The 23,464-nt window shown below is 47.5% G+C and overlaps 1 protein-coding gene across 1 annotated transcript in view; it reads right to left on the bottom strand.

Moving 5' to 3' along the window:
• Nucleotides 1-22,953, bottom strand: part of LOC149340012 (cytochrome P450 3A5-like) — a 36,712-nt gene extending 13,759 nt beyond the window's left edge. The window contains exons 1-5 of the mRNA XM_089548755.1: nucleotides 22,745-22,953; nucleotides 9,403-9,499; nucleotides 7,801-7,853; nucleotides 5,427-5,523; nucleotides 3,454-3,579 (exon numbers count right to left, since the gene is read on the bottom strand). Coding sequence (XP_089404881.1) covers nucleotides 3,454-3,579; nucleotides 5,427-5,523; nucleotides 7,801-7,853; nucleotides 9,403-9,499; nucleotides 22,745-22,821 — 450 coding nt within the window. The 5' untranslated portion in view covers nucleotides 22,822-22,953. The remainder of the gene's footprint in view (nucleotides 1-3,453; nucleotides 3,580-5,426; nucleotides 5,524-7,800; nucleotides 7,854-9,402; nucleotides 9,500-22,744) is intronic.
• Between the last annotated feature and the right edge of the window lie 511 nt (nucleotides 22,954-23,464).

Here is a 23,464-nt window from a genome sequence, read left to right as displayed (position 1 = left end):
GCAGCCGAAAAGAAAGCTACCGCCGGCCGCACGTTGAAGGCATCTATCGGCTATTGCGGCCGTCGCTACCGTCGCTTCGTTTAGGTTTGCAGCCGCCGCGGTGGCTCAGTGGTTATGGCGCTCGGCTGCTGACCCGAAAGACGCGGGTTCAATCCCGGCCGCGGCGGTTGGATTTCGATGGAGGCGAAATTCTAGAGGCCCGTGTACTGTGCGATGTCAGTGCACGCTAAAGAACCCCAGGTGGTCTAAATTTCCGGAGCCCCTCACTACGGCGTCTCTCATAGCCTGAGTCGCTTTGGGACGTTAAACCCCATAAACCAACCAACCATCGTTTAGGTTTGCACCGGCGTTTTTCCAGCGTTACGATGGATCCCGTTCTCGAAGTCGTCAACGAAGTTCTCGCAAAAAGACAACATACCGTGTACCTTGTCACCGTTAGCGGAATACCTGGAGCCCGCCTATCGCCGGTGAGCAGGCGCTGATTGGTCCCGATGCTGCAGACGCGCGCGTAGCTGCCGGGTACATAGCGCCATCTCAAGCGCGATGTCAAGGAGAGTTGCGCATGCATTGGCTACGCCTCAGTGATTCATAGCTTCTCGTGTCCCAGTGTTACTAGAACCATTGGTTCTAGCAACACTGTTTTGTCCTATGACGTCATCATGCTTGTACTTGCGAGTATGGCCTGTGGCGGCGATACCTGTATTTTGGTTCTTGCTCTTTTCTACATTACAAGAGCTCTGTTGTCAGTATGAGTGGCGTTTTTGTAATCAGGAGCTGGTATTCTGTCGATACAAGCCAACTTCAATTTCTCCTCAGCGTCCCTAGTCAACTGCCTCTCGTTTGGCCTTTTTTCAGCGTAGTGCAAGGAAAGACTGACTCACTCGAGATCGCCACTGCTGATAAAACAAGAGCGAGTTTAGCGAGAAAATTTAAAGAAGCACGATTCTATGTAGGCTGCACCCAGGAGAAGTGTTCCGTAGCGCCGCAGTTAAACTTGAAGCACTTCGATGCGACGAATGACAATGGCACGAAGCGCTTCGCGTTTAACTGGTGCCGTGACCAGGATACGATCAGACCAACCGGCCACTCCGACCTTTTTAACTGGTGCCGTGACCAGGATCGTCCGAGCGGCTTTCTGCGAAGCGGTTGGAGGCAGTACCTTCCGGAAGCCTGACGGGGCAACATCTTGGTGAGAAGCCCCGGGGACCAAGGCCCAAGTGAGGTGATTTCTTTGGGGGAGGCCTCGGAGCCAAGACTCCATGACAGCGCCGAGGAGCGAGCGAAGCGAGACCGACGGAGCGAAGCGCCGCGACTTCGGCGGCACTGTGCAACTTCGTCTGCCGGGAGGAAGTGATGGGCCTGCTGCGAGTTCTGGATTCCGGACACACTTCTGAACCCTAGGGCGCGATCTGCTGCTGCCACGGATCAAGTGCCATGATCGGTGCCCGACAACAGAGTGAGTTTCCCCATTCTCGCTTCACTTGCCTCGGGAGAGCTTGAGCCGCAAGGTTAGAGTAAACCTAGGCACAATGGCTACATTCAGTTGGCGGAGTGGATATGGCTATGAGTATCGGTATGGCCAGGAGCGCGCCGAGTCCCAGTCTCGGCCGCTTTTCTACAGCCTTTCTTTAAACCGCCTTTTTCTCTAAGTTCTTGTATTTTGGTCTCGTCTTCACTAAAAAAGTTTTGCTACTCAAGAAGTTTGGAGTGGCTGCCCCAACCGGCAACGTGTCGCCGGACGAGTGGACGAAGACGTGAAGTGCCCAGCATACGATCAGACCAACCGGCCATTCCGACTTTTTAACTGCCGCCATAATGGATAAACTGAGACGCACTCTCTACAGGTGCTGAAAATCGCGAATACTTTATGGTGCTGTAGCGTCGCGTCAGATGGTGAACTTCCCACTGCTGTTACTCTTTCCCGGTTGCTTTGGCGTTCAGCTGCAGATCCCAGGGTCATGGGTTTGATCCCGGCCACGGCTGTCGTATTTCGATGGTAGCAAAAAAAGAAATAATAAGAGGACACTTAGACCGCTTACGAGCTCTGTAGGCGAATTAGTGTGCCATTGTGAGCGTTCGACCTCGACGCAGTTTGCGCACTGAGAAAAGGAACACTCGGTTCGAGTAACTGTCACGAGCTAGCCTCTAACCTGACTAAGAAACGTATGCTATATGGAGCGAGAAACCGTATGACACCACCCGCAACGATGCGTCACTAACGGTTGCGTCGTAATTTTAACACAAAAATTGTTTTTTGAGGAAAGGAAAGGGAGCAGTAACTGTCTCATATATCCGTGGACATCTCAACCGCGCCTCAAAGGAAAGGTAAAGTCTGAGAAGGCATACAACTGAATGTGCACATGTCGTCGGTTTGAATCCCTGTTGCAAGATAGCCTCCAATTCAATTATAGAACATGCAAACTATATGCAAAGAGAAATGGTATGACACAAGCCTGAGCCCTGCACGACGAACAATTGGTCAAACTTCGGTACGAATGTAGTCGGGAATACTGGCACAACAGGTTAGCCAGCGGGGGATGTATGAGACGAATCAAGTTTATATCATCGCCTGAAATTTCGGCTCTCGGGTGCTGCTTGCGTCCTACGGCCGCTTGATGACGCCACCCTATTTTTCCTGACATCCCTGGGGTTTTCTTTACCATCTGCGAGTACACACACGCTAACACACGCCGCCAGCTTTTCGCGTAATGAGGTTAGTAAGGCTTTTGCCTTAATACAAAAACTGGAGGGAACACTTAAGCTCTGCCTTAAAGGCATAATGCGTTAGTGGGTTAATGCCCACATAAACTTCTCGACTTTACATTCATAGATCGCTAGGAGTTCTTATACCACTCCTGGCGCAGTGGCGAAGCTGGTAAGCGATGGGCCACTGTCGAGTGATGACAGGTGCTGCCACCGGTGGGGCTTGTGAGACTCAGGTTGCTCTTTGAGAGCAACGTCTCGCGACCAGTCATTAGTTCAACTGCCACCTTCCACACCCAATGAACATTGAACCTCCTTTGGACGTCCTGGGGACGTTCAAGATGTCTTCAGGACGTCCGAGGGACGTTCAATGCCCACTGGGCAGTGGTCAGTTTGCTCACAATCTAATTGGCAGTTTGTGATGACACCACAAGTTCACGTGACCTTGACCCAACTAGGTTGCCGGCGCGGTCGGTTGCTCCTGCCGCCGACGCCGGACAATTTTTTTTCCGACATGAGGGTACAGACGCTATCGCGTTACAACACCTGTTTGCTGTGCTTTGTCAGCGTACGTTAAAGAACCCCACGTGGACTAAATTAACCAGGATTCCTCTGCTACAGCGTCCGTCTTAGTCTGAGCGTTTCGGGACGTTGAATACATACAATCGACAATCTTTCGCTGTCGGTCATAGGCGTCCCCGCGCACCCTAATACGGCTCGGCCTCGGGCGACCACGCCCGTAGCACGCACCTGTTTGAACTTGGTGGCGGTGAAGGCGTACGAGGTGACACTCCTGGTGCGCTTCCACTGCAGGTCGCGGGCGTGCAGGAGGCCCTGGCCCAGCAGGGGGTGCTGTTCGTCCGTGCGCATCGTGGTCTGCGCAGGCGGCGAGCGCGACACGTGTCATGTACGAAAGGCAAGAGCTATTTAACGGTTCTGGTTTCGAAAGCCCAAAAAGGCATCACCTTGGACCTCTTGTGTCATCTGTAGTGACGGAGCCTTTTACTTAAGGGCAGCTTTCAACAGTTCATTTCACTAGCAAAGTTATGTCGGCTCCGCATAGGACACACCCATCTGAAACATAACTTCCTAATGACGAAACAAGACAAACCTCTTTGTGAAACATGTGGAGACGAACTCACACTAATCCATATTTTAATATCAGGTTCAAAACTCGGAACATTAAGAAAAAAGCACTTCACTCAATTTTATAATGAACACATTCCTCTCCATCCAATGCTACTCTTGGGCGACAAATTTGTAGATATAAGTTTCGTTTTTAGCTTTTTAAGAGAAGCTGGTTTTCTCGATAAACTATTAATTTTAACCTATTGCCTTACTTGTTTTTGAAACACCTCAGCCACTCTCTCACTCCTGAGAAGACGGCAGAGGTCCCTATTCCATCGGTTCGGGACCTCGAGATCCTTGCTCAGCCAAGGAAGGCTGCTGAGGTTACCGAACCCCTTTAAAGCTTTTACCATAAGTCACTTTAAAAATTTTGTCATATTTTTACTAGGTTGCACGAATTAACTTTTTAGGCCCTTAACGCCGCCGTTCATTTAGATTTTTGTATGGCATCCTACATAAAACAATTTTCTATACCCTGAGCTTGGCGCATGATAGCCTTAGTCGCTTATGCGCCATTAAACCCAACACAACACAACATTTCACTAGCAAAGGTCGCTCAGGAAGTGCGGGACTTTCCACCCTACACGGTGCCTACCCCACCCCTCACGAGGCTCCCATGCGCACACGAAACGCATGGCTGAAGACGCGGCACATTCTCGGAAGTGCCCACTCACGTCTCTTTTTTCTCGCTGGCTTGTAAGCGAATGCGGAAGCTTTTGGTGGTGACATACTATAAAGGTGACGGCAACGCCGTTTAGACCAAAGGAAGTGCTTTGTGCTTGTAAGTACATCGTTGTGATAGATGCGGCAAAATAAATTTCGTGGGTTATGTAGGCACAGGTACGGTACAAACCCTGTTGGAACAGGTTCGTATGTATTTTTGTTGGGGGCCTTTTCTCTGACTGTGTGCTAAAGGCATGAACGATGGCAACTTACGTGCGGAAGGCCAAAGGTGAGCGTGATGCCGGCTTTTTGACACAAAAATCGATTTGAAAAAAAAAAAAAACGATTTCGCAACCGGCTTACCAAGGAAGCAAAAAATATAAATCTCCGAAAGTGTGGTTCAGATTATATCTAAAAGAGTTTAATTTCGCAGATTTCTGTCACATATTTTTCGCTGTGCGACTGTTTCGTTGCATTCTTTCTGCATGACCCGTGGAAATATTTAACGGGACAAAAAAAAAAAAAGAACTCCTGGTTTTTTGTGGCAACTTTAAAACGTTAGGCCAATTAAGTACTTTTTAATACAGTGCACTAATTACTCATGATCAAGTTGTACACGTAAATTCTCGACGCTTATAACCACCGCACTCCCCCCCACTCCCCCCCCCCCCTCCCCCCCCAAAAAAGGAATGTTTTGTTGAGCCAGAAAGGCCACTGTGGGCATGGATTGCATTTGAAAGCTCTCCTGTAAAATATTATTTGTGCCTATCACTTTGGTTGCTGACGAAATGTTTTAATGCACTTAGTAATGCATCACTTCCGTCTTCATAACGTCATGCGGAAATGCTAGCCTCATGAACCACATGTGGTGCACAACGCACGCTATGATATATTGCTGTATCAAAACCTGGAAGAAGAAATGTTACACTCACCCCCCTGTTCATAAAGTTTCCGAAGTCTTTCACAAGTACGTAGGACAGAAAGTCGAGATCTTTGACGACAAGCGTAGGAACGTCTCCATTATAAAACCTGCGAAAGAAACGGACAGAAAAATAAGGGACGCTCATGTTCTGGGCTAATAAGCGATTAAATTGGTCAAGAAAAAAAAATTGCGAAGTGCTGTTTCTGTGTGTGTGTCTATTTCTTTCCCTTCAAGCTGCCGCGGAGCCTATCAATGCATGAAATCCTCAACTTGATGAAAAATCCATCACAGGAGCGGGCTTCAGGGAGGGCTTCGCCCGACTCGGTAAACGTTTTTTCATTCACTCTAGCAGAAAATGCTGTTGCGTGAAAGAGAGAAGAGGAAGCTTTAACATAGTTCGATACAACTCAGGAATAAAGCGGCAGATGCCCTTCAAACGAAGCCTCCCGGCCAATGGCGTCGACCAATTTTCATGACGCCGCGGTTAATCTGATTAGGCCGTGGTTGACCCCCTTTCATCTGCCAACCGCTGAGATGTCACACTAGCAGGGCTGAAGGAATTAGCCACGACGTCATGAGAATTGGTCCGCGCCATTGGCATGCCGCTTCGTTCTTCAGTGCATATATGCGACATGAGAGCTGGAAGTCTTTTGCGCAAAGCTTCGGCGGTCAAGGGCGTAGTTGCACATCCGGGCTTCAGATGTTGCGGTGCCTTGCTGTCTGCCCGCCGGACGCAGAGCGGGGTAGCAGACGCGTGAGCGGCCTCTTTGATCCTGTGCTGCTACAAATGGGCAGACAGGACGTGAGTTAGCGCCAGACGCATTTATCAGCGTTGAGTGGACGTTGCAGGATACATAGGTGGGGACACGCCAGGCAAAGTGCACTGGACGCCAGTGGACAAACTTGGACGGCAGCAACAAAAACACAACTGAACTATCTGGTTGCCATTGACGCTAGATGTTGATGCCCAGCGCACGTTTCTTGGCGCTTGGCCAGTTGGCCACAGGTCAACGCATTCGCGCCACACACGTGCGGCAATCCCCCACCCCACCCCCTTTTTTTTTTGGATTGCGAGCACCAGACTGGGCATGCAGTGACGGACGCAAGGAGCGGCGACGAAAGAACGAGGCAATGGTCGAGGTAACAAACGGAACAGTAAAATAAAGCCATGCGAGAGTTATTGTTTTGTCATCAATGTGCCGGTTCTTACATGTGTAACAGGTTTGAGTAAAAGCGCGAAAATGGGCCGCTGAGGACTAGGACACTTTCTCTGCCCAAGGCACAGGCCATCTGGCGAGGGAGTTGTCGAAAAGCCTCCTCTCTGGACTGTCGGAAACCGGTTCCGCCGCCGCTTCCACCGTGCTAGCGAGGGGTGCTCACGACAGTCCAGTGAACAATATGGCAGCGCCCAGGGAGCCCTTACTAGCCTCTGTACCCTTACTGCAAAGGTCTATAGACGGACTGTCCCTCGCGGTATGGCATCCTCGTGCATATATAGCGGGATACTCGCCAGTTAAATAGCGGCATGTTACGGAGAGTACCGTGGCTGCACGAATGCCATTGTTCGCACCTGAACAGGAGAAAGAAAGGTGCCAAGACCTCACAAGGAGAAAATACACATTTTCTCTCGGGGATCTAGATGTTGCCTTACGTCGTTTTAGCTCGCTGTTGAAAGCGAGTTAAGGACCACGGTATGACATATAGTACAGACGAAAGTCAATAGTTGGCAAAGGGCTTCGGCAGGGCATGTTTGCTGAGGACAGACAATGTGTGGCCTCTATGGTGGATGCCAGGAGAAGCGTAAACGGCAGAACGCCAGAAGCGCGCATAAAAGTAGGAAATCAGCTGTGACAGGGTAGTTGCGAATGTTGCAAGTCTGAGCTCACTGGGAGTGGTCTCTGTCCTGCAGTGGGCGTAACTTGGGTAATGATGATGTTGATTGTGCCAAAGTACCATGAACGGGAGGGCAACTGTGTTAGGGATTGCAAGCCGAGAATGCCACAAAACAGCCGATGCACTGTCCTAGATTAAAGGCGAAAAAATATAATTGCTTGAGAAGAAAACATAGGGCTCAGACGAAGACACGACGAGAGACGAGACATGGAAAAGCGCTATTCCCTTCGTATTCTCTTCTGGACTATGGTAGACTACAGGGGACGAAAGGTACGAAGATGTCGAAATAATATAACATCGCACTTTAAGTTTGTGGCAAAGACTGGGACAATTTTTCTCTTACTTTATATTACGCGTTTGACTTAAGTATCTAATCTATCGAAGCTATTGTACGTAAGCCTAAATTACAAATTTCCGCCGCAAACCATGAATATCGATAGCAGGTTAGATAACTAGCACGGTATCCTTCCAATAGTTGCGAGGCTACTCACCCGAAGACGTCTCCGTACTTCTCGCACCACTCGCCAATGGCGTTGGTGATACCCTGCAGTAAGGAAGAAAAGAATAAAGCGCATCCACAGAAACACCACGAGTAACAGCCCTTGAACGGAACACAGCCCGTGATACGTCAAAGTGTCATTCCTGCCTTTTTCAAAAGTGAAAAGAAAGGAGAGACATCTCGCACCAAGCGCTTGAAGCTAGATTTTTTTTTTGTATTGGATATAAACAAGTTTCCCTGACTGGGCAGGGCAGGCGCATATCCAAGGGAGGAAGGAAAGGGGAGGGGGGATAAAGCGCCACCTCTGTCTCGAGTTAAAGCCAAGCGCCCTCTTCCCTCCACACACAAACTTTCTTCTTGTGCTTGAACCATTCAGCGCCCCCCCCCCCCCCCCTTCCTCCCCCCCTTTTAACAAGAAATTAACTTGTGCCCCTCCGAAAAATAATTCCAGATTGTGTGCCTGGGCGCCCCACGTGTTATCAGACGTGCTTACTAATAAACGGGGAAGCGTCGAAGGCCTGAGTTAGCGATTGAATAAAGCGACACTTTCAAAGCACATGAAGCCAGGTAACTAAATCCTCATTGTCATGCACTGAATGAAAATAAGGAGAAGCTTCACTGTTTCTGCAATACAACACGAAAGATACTTCATTTGTGCTAAGGGCCTCCGAACATTGCCGTCGACTGCTAAATATAGACAGGACAACGAAAAACCCGCTCAGTCATCAATATTTCATGGATTGCCTGCAGAGGCTGGCTGAACGGTGGCGAAGAAAAAGGAGGCTTTTGCACCCTTACAGAGTGCACTATCTTATCGGAAATTCCACGACGATCTGTGCTACAAATGTTAGTGCATATAGCGAAAAAGACGATGGTCTTAAAGAAAACGATGATGAGCAAGCTGGAACGATGGTGGTAATGACGGAAGCAGTGGTGGATATGCTGGCAGACCTGAAGGGCGTGGTGTATAGTGCACGCTGTAGACGGACAGCTTAGGATCCATGGTGGTGATAATGGCGACAATGCCGGGGACGCCATACGGTTTGTCAGGTATAGCAGAAATGTTGATGGACGCGTTGTAACGCATAGTTGTAATAATGGAGCCAACAAGGCCGCTGGGAGATGCATAATGGTTCATGGTGGCTTGCACCATTTGGTATGCTGAGAGATACTGGATTTTATTCGAAGTTGAATTACGAACGGGGCGCACAGTTAAACACTGCTAGTCCTTCTCGTGCAAATCTCACGGCATCACTGCGTATGACAAGGCATCACTGCATATGACCATGTGACCATGGCGTATGACCGTGCCATTAGGCGTGTCCACGGCGCACGCGTCAAAAGTACGCAGCCGTTGTCTCCTCTGCATTTAGCACAAGCTTTGTCAAGGGGAGAGGGTGTTGGTGTTGGATTGCGGCTGACAGATAAATGGATGTCCGGAAAGCAACAACAGGAAGTGATTGGCAAGGGCGCCGAATCCACAACGCGAAAGCTGCTAATGTCGCATAAGGCAGGCATCGGTGCATAATGTTTAACACAATGTTTGTAAGCATGTTGCTGCTGTAACGGTCCGAAAGCAAAGGCTTTCTCTTACCTTTCGGTGATACTCCCATAAGTTTCCCCACAAGATGTTGGGAGTTGGTCCAGGGATTCCGAGCTCTTTGAAGTAACTGAAATTTTTTTTGCGCCATCTGTAAAACAGTAGATGAAACGATGCCCATTGTGGTCAGGCACGCTCTGTGCTTTCACTGAGGATGTGTTTTTGGCCAGGGCACAGCAAACGTGAATAAAATGTAAACAAAGATGTGCCCCGGTCATTTAGGTGAACACAACGCAGCCTCACATCCGTACTTCGTGCTCACAGTTCATTAGGGAGCGGTAGCACTAGGATGGCGCTGGCAGAATCAAAGCGAGCTCAAGTCACATCATTTTGCATCGTTGCGCTGAGTGAGAGACTCCCAAGCGTTAGTACTAACGAGTTTGTATCGGTGCTGTCGGGATATGTCGCTCCCATACGTGGGCTGCCTGGTCATCAAGCAGCGCAGCCGGCTGATCGCAACGTGGTCGCTCGAGCCTTGCTCGACCTGGTCGCCACGTCCCCGAGCTACCCTGAGCCGTGTTCCAATGGCTACAGCTCCCGAGAAGAAGGCGCCGCTCATAGAAATCATTGAAGACAGCTCGCCTGGACCGCCGCATCCTTTCGTCTCTCACCGCTGACATCACATTACACGATGGCACTTTGAGCTAATTGGTGGGTTGTCGCGAACAGATCAGTGCGGGTATAGACTGTGTCCTGTCTCTCCCCCGCTGTATCTCTTCGCTTTGACCTCACACGCCGAGAAGGAGCGCACTTTCGCCTAGAACCCTCTGGCTTCCTAGCCTCGTTATCAACCACCGCGTTATTAACTGACCTGAATTTTTTCGTCGTTCGGTCTGTGGTGGTTATCCTGACATAAAACAAACGTAAAAGAATTGTCCCCAACAATAACTGCACCTCGTCCTACCGCACCTCCTTCCTCCCCTTGTTCATTTACATTGCTGAGCTGGTCCGTTCCACCACCGAACTTTCGTCCCTTTCTCTGGCCTCTCCTAGCCCGACACTTCGCCAGTTGCCTTATCTCTGCCGCTACGCCCTCTTAGGCTTCTCCAAAATCCACCCCAACAACTTCACAGCATGGACGTGGGTAGTCAAGGTTAGATTGTCACACACAAACTCCTCTTGCATCATGCTGTCATATGTGCGCGTTGTAGCGTGGCAACCGACACCGCCTGGCCCCCAAACTCAAACAAAAAAAGTTGGCAGTGGCTTAACTCTGCTATGCCAGGATACACGTAGCGTGAGCAGTGACGTCACGTGGCTCTGTGCCGGCGGCAGCAGCTGCAGCGGCGCCAGCTGTGCGCAGTGACGTCACTTGCTCCTCGCGCATGCGCAGTATGGTCGACGGAGGGAGCACGCGAAACGGCGAGACTGTGGCGAATGTAGCTCACGCTACAAAAGTATTATAACTGATTATCATGAAATGAAAGGTGCAGTATGTTGCACTCTCGATGGGCAACTGAACGGCGCTGTGGAGGAAGGAATGAAGAATGGGCATAAAGAAAGAAGATAGAAAAAGGCGCTCTTCTAGAAGGCTTAATTTTAACCGCCAGGGGTTTTTAATGTGTGCTGATATCGCACAGCACAAGGTCGCCTTTTGAGTTTTGCCTGCATGGAAGCCTGCCTCCGCGACCGAGGTTGAACCCGCGTCCTCTGGCTCAGCAGCCGAATGCTGTACAATTGAGCCGCTCGGCGGGCCAAATTGTATAGAGAGGAAAATAAGAAATGGCAAAGTGTGGCTGCAAAGGTGTTAGTCCTCCTTAACGTACTTTTTGGATCCTGAATGTACTTAAGAACAGTACAATGTTAAAACAAGGGGTGTTATGTCGGTATTTAGTGAACAAAAAGAGAGGCTACTCTAATTGTAATAGTGAAATCTGCTCACTATTAATCGTGCTAACACAGCCGGTAAAATGTTTATTGTAGGCTGCTTAACTCTTTCAGTTCTGAATTTTTTGCACTGTTCGCGATTTTTCTTTTATTCGCCTATACAGCTTCTTTGCCAGCCAGGGAAACAATAAATATATCATGCGCATGCGCGGATACAGAACGATGGCGGCGTGTTCTAATATGATGCAACTGTGATGAACTCGGCATATGAGCTTTTATTCTTCTCCCCCTCGGTGCAAAAATATTTTCATGCGACGAAACTTACGTCTTGCTCAACCTGAGCGTAAGTTAAGACGAAGGCAGCAATTAGCGCATGAAAGGCCTTGCAGGTTATTTTTTCATACCACAAGCACAAATCTGTACATTTTGTTTTTTCCAATTAATAATGGCTTTCGCGGTTAAACATTCATGCTTGCAACCGTTGGTCCCTGCTCGAAAATGGGCAGCGTCCGATTCGGTCATACCTGACACCTTCGACCGTTCACCGCCGTAAAGGTTTGACTTTTTCGGAGGTGCGGAGGGGAAGGCTCTAGCATTCCACCATTTTTTGTTTTCACAGATAGTGCCAGCTATTGCCAGTGCGTCTACTGCACTTGTGTTGAGTACCAGCTAGCCCAGTTTTCGTGTTTTCCCTTCCTTCACTACGTGTGTGGCCTTTACCACTTAATCTTCGTCTTACATTACCCGTCTTCTTTTTTTTTTATAACTCTACATCATGTACTAATTGGATGCTCTCCAACTTCTGCTTCATCACACCTGCACACCTGCACACCAACCATCGCACGTAGAATGAAGGGCCAGGGGGCCAATATCACTACTGAAAAAGCCCTTTTCAGCTTCACTTGCTCGATATGCTAATCTCGGGCCCTGACATCATTGCCCGAGGACAAGCAATTATTGGAGATTTCTTAGAGATATGTCACGGCGAAGAACCCTCATTAGAGTTATTTTCTTCGGCAAAGTTTTAAAAAAATGTGCAGAATTCTGAACATGCGCAAGCTAGCCGTTAGGGAGCAAAAAACGTCAGAACATGTACTCTCCGCCAAAAGTAACCAGTCAAGGTTTGCATCTTATGCGAATAGTGGAGCCATTGCGGCCCTCGTCACGACCAAAAGGTCCCGAAATAGACAAATAGCAATATCTATAGGAAGTGAATAGTGTCAATAAGAAGTCTATAGACTGTCTATAGACCATTTTTATAAGGGAATGCTTTTGACTGAAGCAAAAACGGTAATAGCAAAAAAATCAAGCCTGCCGATGGAAGTTCTGCGGGTATATTGCTTGTTATAGTGTAATCTTACAATATATTAAAAAAAATTTCGCTCATGAACTTTTTTCCATTCAAAAATGCTTTTGCCCAGAATTGTTGGGTATGGGATTAGTACCGTGCCCTGCCTTCCCTGTCATTTTTAACCGCTACAGAAAACATCAAAGTCCCTCCCCCCCCTCCCCCTCCTCCCCCCTCCCCCTCCCCCTCCCCCCAAATAAAGAGAGCCGATATCAATATAAGTCCTTTTTGAGTAACATTATTTTTTTTTTCAATGGCATTAAAGAAATACTGTTTCTAAGATTATTCTTTTGCACATTTGAAGACACCAAGTGTGAGAGGGTCAATTATTAATGCTAATTTTCCTGTTCCGGCTAGATTACTCCGCAGTCTCGAACAGCATTCTGTCTAGGACGACGTGTTATGTTCGGCAGTAACATTCACCTCCGTGATAGGAGGCTGAGATTCAGCCTCCGAGTGAGGCAAAAACTAAAGCGCTTTATGGTCCGCAGAATGGACCGGCTGCGGCAATAACTAAAGCGCTTTATGGTCTGCAGAATGGACCGGCTGCGGCAATACATTACTATTGTGTGATCATGGCCCCCTCCTTGGAACAAACGGGACGGTTTTACGATTTAGCTTTCTACTACCACGGATATCTGCGGTCCGCAAGTTAATCAACGACCGTCCTTGCATATATCAGTACTGGCGATCATGCATTTTAGATGTCTCTAAGGAAGTAAAATCAATACCCGCCAATAAATGCACTGGATGCTAATTTCTGGACTTTTGAAATATTTTTCAAATATGGACGTGGAGGTGACATTCGTTCTTACAAAAAGCGATCAGGGGAAAGGGTGCAACGACACACGTGTGGTCTGAACGTGCCACAACAACGCTAACAGGCCGCTGTAAGTCTCAGTAAATAATCTGTAACCTAATGCAGACTTTTGAAGGAACATTGTTAAAAAAGAAAAGTAAGAAAGAAACTAAAATACCCATTTCCAAATAAGAAAACTATGGGGACGCTTAATTCCCCTTAAGAGTGGAATGATATAGCACTAGATTTTTGTCATTTTTCGCAGCTTCTGTTGCAACGTGTGTGTGCGTATTTACGTCAGTTTCTTTGCAATCGTCAATCCATCAACCGCTATATTCGCACTGCTAGCTGCATTAGCAGGTGTCCACTATGGGGACATGCGACTTTTTTGTGCATTTGATTTCAATCCTCAATGTAGGTGGCTGCTTAAAACTAGCATCTTGAATAAACAGCGCGAACGAAGACGAGCACAAACGGACTACACAGCGTTTTCTTGTCTTTTGTGCTCGTTTTCATTCGCGCTGTTTAATCAAGATGCTTAACCAACTAGCCCGCCAAAACGTGTTAACGTAATCTTAAAGCTAGGTTGCTCACAACCAGGTCAGCACGTTGTGATGATGACACAAGATCGCGTGGCCTCTCTCGACCGATCATTAATTTAATTGCCGCCTGTCACGGTGGGAAGATTAAAATCCGTTGGTCAGGTTGCTACCTGCCACGGTGGGCTTGTTGTGATGACGTCAAAGGCTCACGTGACTTCTTCTGACCAATAATGATGGCCCATCAGGACAGGTTGTCATAATGTCACAGGTCGACCTCTGTCGATCAATCAGCGAATTTTGTGACACACCGATCATCAGCGGTGTTTTGATGTGACATTAGCGGTCGCCCCCCCCCCCCCCCCCCCCCCCCCCCCCCCCCCCCGAAGGAAGAAAGAAAGAAAAGCCTTTGCACATCTTCCCGAACATCCGCTTTCGGGTTCTCATAGGGCGAGATGTGACTTTTGACCGAGAACTGGAAAGCTTTTTCGTCTGCGATGCGTCAAGTAGTCCTCGACTTTGTATGTTCAATGTGTTAGCGGCTGTTTTATTTCACACAATTATACGTTCTTAAGGTTGGTAGTTACACGAGTACAATTCTTAGTGATTGTCGAGGTATCGTGGTCCTGCCCTTTTTCGTTTTTGGTATACGGAAGTCCCACCCCGTTCTGAAACCAATCTCTGGGACCGCCGCTGCCCTAATGTAGCATTGAAATCTCACTAGCATATAAGCTCGCACGATCAGCACGGAAGGCTGATTGTGCCACCGATACTGAAACTTTAAATGCGAGAGTAGCTTCGACTCTTTGTTTTTCTACGGGAACAAACTATTCGGTTCACATGCCCACCCAACAGCCAGAACAATACCTTTGTATTTCCTGCGCACAATTGAGGGACGTGTAGTGCAGATTAAATGATATGTCCCACGGCTGTCACAATACGTAGAACGGATGTTTTTCGTACATTTGACAATTGTCTTTGTTAAGGCGGGCATAAGGCTGTGCTCAATTCGCATGACGTTTGCTTCGGTCGAAGCGAATTTTGTCACAACAACGCGAAGTATCCGCCGACGCCAAAACCATTGCAGAGTGTATACCCCTACCCAACATTTCTAGACAAAAACATTTTTGAACGACAAAGAGTTTATCAGCGCATTTCTTTTTCATATATTCTAAGATTTCACTACAACAATCAATGTATCCACAGATCCCCCGTCGGCAGGCTTGACTTCTGTTGCTTTTAACGTTTTTGCTGCTGTCGTCAAAAGCGTTCCTCATTGGTTTTCAGTGGCAGTCTTAACTGCTAGATGCGAGCGATGGAAATACTATAAAAGAAAGATGTTGCTACTTGTCGGAAGCATGAACCATTGCCTTCAATATTTCTATACTAGAACCTCACAGTTTTCCAATATTCAAAATTTTCGTTGAAGAATGTTGGACATGTTCGAGGCGGGGTACTATGTACCTAGCTGCAGTCTAAAAAAAAATTAAAATGGCGCCATGCTACCCATTGGCTCAGTGGTTAGCGCGTTCGGCTACTGAGCCGGAGTTCGCGGGTTCAAGCCTGGCCGCGGTGGCAGCGTTTCGATGGAGGCGAAACGGGAAAGGCACCCGTGTGCTTTGCGGTGTCAGTGCACGTTAAAGATCTACAGGTGGTCGAAATTATTCAGCAGTCCTTCACTACGGCACCTCTTCTTTCACTCCTACCTTCCTCCTTTCCTTTACGGCGGGGTTCGAGTGTCCACCGAGATGCGAGACAGTTACTGCGCCATCCTTTCCGCAAAAACCAAAAACCAAATCGCCATACTATACAAGAATAGCCTGTGAGCAGTTAAGCAAAATAACTGCTGCTTCGCAAGTCTCGACGACGTTCCAGCTCGTGAGGATGACCAGGTTGTAGTTCTCAAGGCTACTCTGATTTTCACTTCACGTTGCATTTGTGTTGTTTGTGTGCCAAGCGAAAGGGTCTGTTTTGATGAGCTTGCAGATATGAAGAGTGGCGGCCCTGCTTCGAATATCGTTTGCCCTCACGGACCACCCGGACGCAGGCAGACCCAGAAGGGTGTTGGCCTTTCTATTCAGCCTGCGGTTGATTGACAAAGGCAGTTTCAAAGGGCGACGTGATATGAAGCGATAGCTTTCAGTGGAGCCCCTAGGCTCAGCCTATCGGCTCGCCACGAGCAAAACTTTCGAAACTGCGCGAAGAATGTTCAGGACTAGCTTTCAAATACTGTATGCCAGGCAACATGAATCATCGCAACACGTCCAGCGTTCCGTGTCCGTAGCTAGGCCTGCCAAGCATTGCTGTAGCTTCTATTACTATGCATGGTTTCTTGGAGAAGCTGTATGGGTGTGCAAGTGGTACTTGTGGACTAATCGGTAGTATCTGGTCTCCTGACTAGTGCCGTAATGAGCTAAATTAACAAAAAAAACAGATGACCTGAAAGTTTCAGCTTGAAATCAGACGAGGACGGTGAAGAAAGACAGGTGATACACGAGTGCTATCCCCTGCCCACTGTCCTCGTCTGGTTGTGCGCTTAAACTTTCATGTCATGTCATACCAACACGCTCGAACTGCAACGTTATAAAACGGGTGATTTTTTTTTCCCCCTTATGGGGCAGCATAAAACACTATCTCTTTAGTTATCAAGTTTGCATCGCAGTTTGGACTTGTAGGTTTTTTTTTATGACAGATGCGGACAGCTCACCAGATGATGTCGACACAAGAAAAGGTATGGGACATACGAGCACTCATTTAAAGCAGTTTTCACTTACAACGACCGGCGCTTACGGGCGGGAAAGTCGGCAGCGCCAGCGGCACGCTGCACAAAGAAAGAGAGTCGCGACCGCCGGCTAGCGAGCCGACCCGACGGTATTCTACTTCCCTGACACACCGCGGCGGCCCAAGCCCAGTGCAGTGGTATACTGGCTGCGGCTACGGCGCACCCGAGTCTTCACACTCGATCTCGACCGCCAGTGGCAGGCAGATAGAAATACGCGCAAATCGACGGGAGCTGAGTCTGACATGAATGTTGATGACCGACCTTACAGAACCGAAGGATCTGCCTCCTCACAGACTGCATCTAGGTCTTGAGGAATTACGGTGAACCACCAAGAGCACACAGCATCGCTCTGAACATGAACAATGCGTGCGCGCGGTTCGGTAAAAGAGACCGGGGCCGCCTTAAAAATGAGTTAAGTGTGCTGATATATCGCACATCACAGGCGCGTTTTAACGCGATAGCGTTTGTACTTCCATTTCGTAAAAAAATCGCTGTGGCTTAGCTTGGTTAAGCCCGGTAATTGCGAAAGCAATATCCGTGCCTACGCCATGGTACAGCTGGTAGTGTAGCTGAGAAGGGTAGCGGATCGGGCTAGTTGGTGCAGATCTGACATTTTTCAAGCGCTAAGACAACAAGGACGAAGAAGGAACAGACAAGGACGAGCGCTACTTCCAACTGTTTATTTCGTAAAACCGCAAGTGCTTAAAACAGTTCTCGAACGCTTCTATGACACGGCAGTAAATTGCACGTGCGCGATTACACAGTATAGCTACCGAGACTAACAGAACTATGAAGATATAAGTGCACGATTACGTTGATACCCTGAGGAAGGCAAGTTCTTTTTTTGACAATGAAATAGACGGTGAGCTTACACAATTGCTACCCAGTGATGCTATGTTCTGTGCTTCTATAATCTCTCGGGTTAGTTGATCGCGACTACGTCCGATGATGTGGCACTGATTTAACAATGTAGTACAATTACGGCACTTACTGCAGTGAATGGCTAGGTTGCTTCCGTAGGAATTTTTAACATTGTTGTTGTGCTGGCGTAGCCGGTCATTGAGACAACAGCCCGTTTGCCCAACATACTTTTTGCCACAAGATAGAGGGATGCAGTACACAACACAGTCTACACAGTCCACGTACGCTGTTTGGTGTTTGATGCCACATAATTGTTTGACAGAAGAGTAGGGTTTCGTCAGCATGCAAAGCTGTTTGGTGCCATCAAACACCAAACAGCGTACGTGGACTGTGTAGACTGTGTTGTGTACTGCATCCCTCTATCTTGTGGCAAAAAGTATGTTGGGCAAACGGGCTGTTGTCTCAATGACCGGCTACGCCAGCACAACAACAATGTTAAAAATTCCTACGGAAGCAACCTAGCCATTCACTGCAGTAAGTGCCGTAATTGTACTCCATTGTTAAATCAGTGCCACATCATCGGACGTAGTCGCGATCAACTAACCCGAGAGATTATAGAAACACAGAACATAGCATCACTGGGTAGCAATTGTGTAAGCTCACTGTCTATTTCATTGTCAAAAAAAGAACTTGCCTTCCTCAGGGTATCAACGTAATCGTGCACTTATATCTTCATAGTTCTGTTAGTCTCGGTAGCTATACTGTGTAATCGCGCACGTGCAATTTACTGCCGTGTCAAGCCGCAGTTATGCGGCTTTTACCCGTCACCCCCTTTTCTCCTTGAGAGAGAAATAAAGACGATTTGTGTCATAAAAGCGTTCGAGAACTGTTTTAAGCACTTGCGGTTTTACGAAATAAACAGTTGGAAGTAGCGCTCGTCCTTGTCTGTTCCTTCTTCGTCCTTGTTGTCTTAGCGCTTGAAAAATGTTAGTGTAGCTGGTGGTGGAGCTTGCGGTTAGACTTGTGGTGATGCATCGGTTATACAATCCAAACCAATCCAATCCAATCCAATCCCATCCAATCTAATCCAATCCATTCATACGCAATCCAATCCAATACAATTCAATCCACTCCAATCCAATCCAATGCAATCCAATGTACTCCAATCTAATCCAATGTAATCTACTGTAATGTAATGTAATCGAATTAAATCCAATCCAATTAAATTCACTCCAATTCTAATCCAACCTAATCCAATCCAATCCAATCAAATGCAATGCAATCCAATTCATTCCAATTCATTCCAATCCACTCCAATCCACTTTTATCCAATCCAATCAAATCTAATGTAATCCAATCTAATCCAATCTAATGCAATCAAGGCCAAATGAAGGTGACCCCTGGTGCCCTCCATTTAACGATAAGCAATGTAGACAAGTCTGTTTAGCGTTCATCAGCTCAAGGTCAAATGAAGGTCTATGGTGGTCACCGCCGCGGTACGATGGTGGTCACCCCGCAAAGTGCAAGTAGTATTGCTTTTGCAATAAAAAATTGTCCGGTGTCGGCGGCCAGAGGAACAGGCCGCTCCAGCAACCTAGTTGAGCCAAGATCGCATGAACTTGTGGTATAATCACAACCTTCCAGCCAGACCGAACTTACCACCGTGGCAGTTGATAGTTCAAATCATGATTGGTCGCGATAGGCTGCTCGGGAAGTCCAACCTAGGTCCCACAAGCCCCACCAATGGCAACACCTGCCATCGCAGGGAAGTTGAGCATAGATTAACCGCTGCAACACTGCGCCAGGAGTGGATCGAGAACTTTCAGGGATCTATGAATGTAAAGTAGAAACTGATGAATTCTCCTTATATGTCCATTACCCATTAGCGCTAGCCCAACAACACCGGAATCGAAGCGGAAGTTGAAGTGCTAGCGAACCTAATTCGCATATCGGTGCCACCACATGTTTGAGCTCGCTCCTTCGCGGTTGTACACCGAAGTTATTCAGCCAAGAAGTTAACTGGAACATAGTTAATTATAACAACCAATACATTGGAGCATGCACATAAATCTTAGCCCGCTAAATAGTTTACAAAAGCACTGTGCGGGCTGTAGTTTAACAACGATCAGTTCGTACATCTTAACACGAATACTCCTTCATGGGAGTTAAAAGAAAGTAAGCTGTCCTCTGGCGCTCTCTCTTTTATTCCTTTCTGTTCAGAGTGTATCGCTGTAACCTGAAAGCATTCAGCTCTCAAAGCTTCCTATTGGTTCTCAAGCCTAAAGCGGCGCCATTGCTCAAACTATATGTCTAGAACGAGTGTGCAGTACGGTCAATAACTCGATAGAGCGTAAAAATACACGAAAACAGATACCGCTGCACAATGCCAGCTCAAACGTTATCGTAACTTGTATCACTCGCGTCTAATTCGAAGAACTCGGCTGTCAGAAAACCGCGGCAGAGGTAATGTAGAAAACACAAAATTGATGTTTTTCATTACTGATAAGAAAGTGACTACAGTGACAGGCCACTGAACGCGGAACAGCTGTTGTTCGACGCTGCTGGAAAGAAATTCGTCTGGAAAGAATTTTACTTCATGCCCGCAAAGAAACCTTATAGGTGCTAGTTTCAGCTTCCACTGGAGCGCAGTTTTTTTTTTTTTTATCGTAGCACATGAAACCTCCGAGCGAGCGCATCGAGGATGAGCGCCGGCATAATATACTAAAATTTGCGTCTGGCTTTTTTAGGAATTCATTCCAGATATAGGCGTACAAGATATAGCTTGCTAAAGCAAGCTTTAATAACAGGTGCTGAGGATTTCCTCAATCTGTAGGAACAAAGGGTAAATGTACGGCACAGACAACAACAGACCAGGAATACGTAAAAGAGAAGCGTACGAATTTGATGAACTTTGTCGCTGTTACGTTGCATATATATATATTAGTTTTCTGTATAAAACAATTGCAGTGCCCACCTCAAGTAGAGAATCGGCGACTTAATGATGTCTTCCAGAGTTCCGCATATCATTTGTCTGCTGACTTCTGAATTTGCTGTTTTATTTTCGTGCATCGTGTTTTGGTTGTTTTATGGAGTTTTTTTGGAAAGGGTAGAAAGAAGATAATTCGCAGCCAAAAGCTGTGCAAATTTTTAGTCCATGCACCCAGCACCATTTATATTTTAAAAACCCCGGGGGCTTCATAAATAAACTTTCTGTCTGAGTGACTGCCCTAAAGGCAATGACTGCTGTATTCATATGCACTTTCACGGGCGCTGATGTTTAGTTTTAAGGAAAAAATTCCAGAAATGAAAATAAAGCGCTCATTAAGGGAATGAAGAACTGAGATCAGTGGGTATGTGCCATGTCACCAAAGAAACAACAACTGAGATCACTAGAGCACCCTAATTCTCAACAGCACAACTTGTCGTGTCTAATAACTGGTTCAGAAATTTTACTTATGTGTAATTAAGGCCACACTGAAACGCTAATTAGGAAAAAAAATATGGACTGTATTGGAGGATAATGGAGTCAACGGCCACGACAAGCGCAACCAATGCCATAAATTAGGGTTACGGACGTTGTCTCGTTTCTAAGATACAAAGCATGTTCTAATAAGTCTTCTTGCGCTATGCTATATGTATGTGACTGTGCGGTTAAAGTGACGCCGTTAATGAAACACAGTCACTCAGACTTTTTTTTTTTTTGGGGGGGGTGGGGGGGTGGGGGGCTAGGTTTATCCTGAAGTTCCCTTAGTTGGGTCGTAGCGCAGTTGCAAGTGCAGCTTATCGAGGGCTAGAGTGGCGGACTAACTCCACATGCTGTCATGCTTCGGAAACAATGATTTTACTTTTTTTATAAAGCACTGTTCTTGCTCCTCACGACCCGAAACTGGAGTGTGATGTCGTGTCGTATCTACTGCGACAAGCGTAGTAGCTGATTAATTTCATAATTCCGATAGTGCTCAAGGAAAATGCATACGTTCGAGAATAACTTGGTTTATTTCGACGAGCTGAACCGCTCAAAATGTTTTGACTGGTTAATTTATTCCTTTATCTACAGACACTGCACTGACAAAGTAAGGTTTTGTTGAAATATCTGGGACGCCTTAGTTGAAGCTCGGACCAGTAGTAAATTGAGCGACTCTATAAAATTTGTTAATAGCGTAAGAAATTTCAATGTACTGCGATATTAATCAACGAGCCAATGAGTCAGACTGCTCAGTGTGGTTCAGAACTATGCATCTTAAATTTGCAGTTGAGGCGATAAAAAATTCGAGTGGACACTTAATCTCCGCCTTAAGGATGTGACGCGAAAGCTTTAGTGGGTTAATGCCTACATATGCAGAGCTGGTGATATCTCTACTTAACATTACTAGATCCCTGCAGGAAGTCCTCACATCACTCCTGTTGCAGTGATGCAGGGATTATGTGATGGCAGGTGCTGCCACCTGCCACGGTGGTCAGTTTTCTCACAATCCGATGGGCAGGCTGTGACGACGCCGCAATGTCACATGACCTAGGTGGGCCACCTGCCTCCTAGGTTGCTTCTCTCGGCATTTTTCGCTCACGATCAGCGACGTCGACGCCTACGCCGACAACGCCGACGACGACGACAGATTTTCTGCGAGACAAACTCCCTAAAGCTATCGCGTTAAAAAGACAGTTAAAGTGTAAGACAGAGGAAGTGAGATCAAACGTGCATTTACCCAGGCGCAGTGCCACTACAACCATGGTTTTGAAATTTAGAGCAGTGATTGCTCTGTGAATACCGGCATTATTTTTTTTCTTGTTGCAATGTGAAAGCTTCGAAAACGCCAATAATATTGATATGCATAACTCTCGGCATATGTCACGGTGTAACATGCAAAAAGTGCACTCTCTTATGGCGTATTCCAATCGTCGATCCGGAGCATGTTTTCTCACTTGTCTACGGATCGTCCCGTCATGCACCACGCCGCCAGGAGCGCGCCTTTTATCCCACTCGCTGATTTATATCTGTTGACCCCGCTGCGGATCTGGTGCTAGTTTTCGGGTTGAGAGCGACGCTCCGGAACGCCGTTTGGGATACGCCGTTAGTTTTGCTGAACAAACATGCGGTTGGAATTTAATGCAGCTTTAGGAGTCCGTTCCTGGTAGCTGCGCGCGTTGGGATGAGCACGGCGCGCCCCCCTCCTACAACTCACCGCAGCAGTTGCACTGTGGCGACGACGACTACCAGCACGGCGAGAGTCCAGGCGACGAGAACTGCCGTGGCCAGCATGGTTCGGCGGAGAGGAAGCGAGTCCGTTGGACGATAATGAGTTCCAGCATTTATCCCCGCCGCCAATCGTCAAAGCGGGCCGAGACCGACGCTGAACAATGGCGCTGCGATAGCTCAGCCGACGATAGCTCCGCTTGGGCCCCACAGAAACACCGCGGGTCCACACCTGCGGTCTTTTTTTCAGTTGATACTGTCACTTTGGTAATCGCGATTTCAAATACAAATCGAACAAAAACGGTCAGTCTTTTTCTTTTGTTTTGCTCTGAAGACCCTGAATAAACAAACAAAGCGTGACGTGTGTGATGCGTCATCTACCTGAACAGTAGAGTTAGCGAGACCTCTAGATGGGTGCTGCGTAGACGTTTACACCGGCGACACGCGCGCACGTTCCGTTTGCGTAGTGGGCACATGGTGCGACGTGTGTTCCGTCACATGCACGGCTCATTGTTTCGCGTACTGTCTGCCCCGACAAGAGCTTGTTCGCGATTGAGACTAAGCGCATCAAATGCTCTTTAAGTGACGTGGTGACAAACCATGGGATAAGATAACAAGAACAAGGGATCTGGATCTCATCAACGGTTGCAAATGCTCCCAGGTTAGCTGCTTATAGCGGGGAAGAAACACTGGAGGAGCCATTGGGGAG

Source organism: Amblyomma mixtum, chromosome 6 (assembly GCF_055824585.1).
Source record: "Amblyomma mixtum isolate Tamu chromosome 6, ASM5582458v1, whole genome shotgun sequence".
NCBI lineage: Eukaryota > Metazoa > Arthropoda > Arachnida > Ixodida > Ixodidae > Amblyomma > Amblyomma mixtum.
Note: the sequence above shows the minus strand (reverse complement) of the source record. Positions and strands in the feature narration are given on the sequence as shown.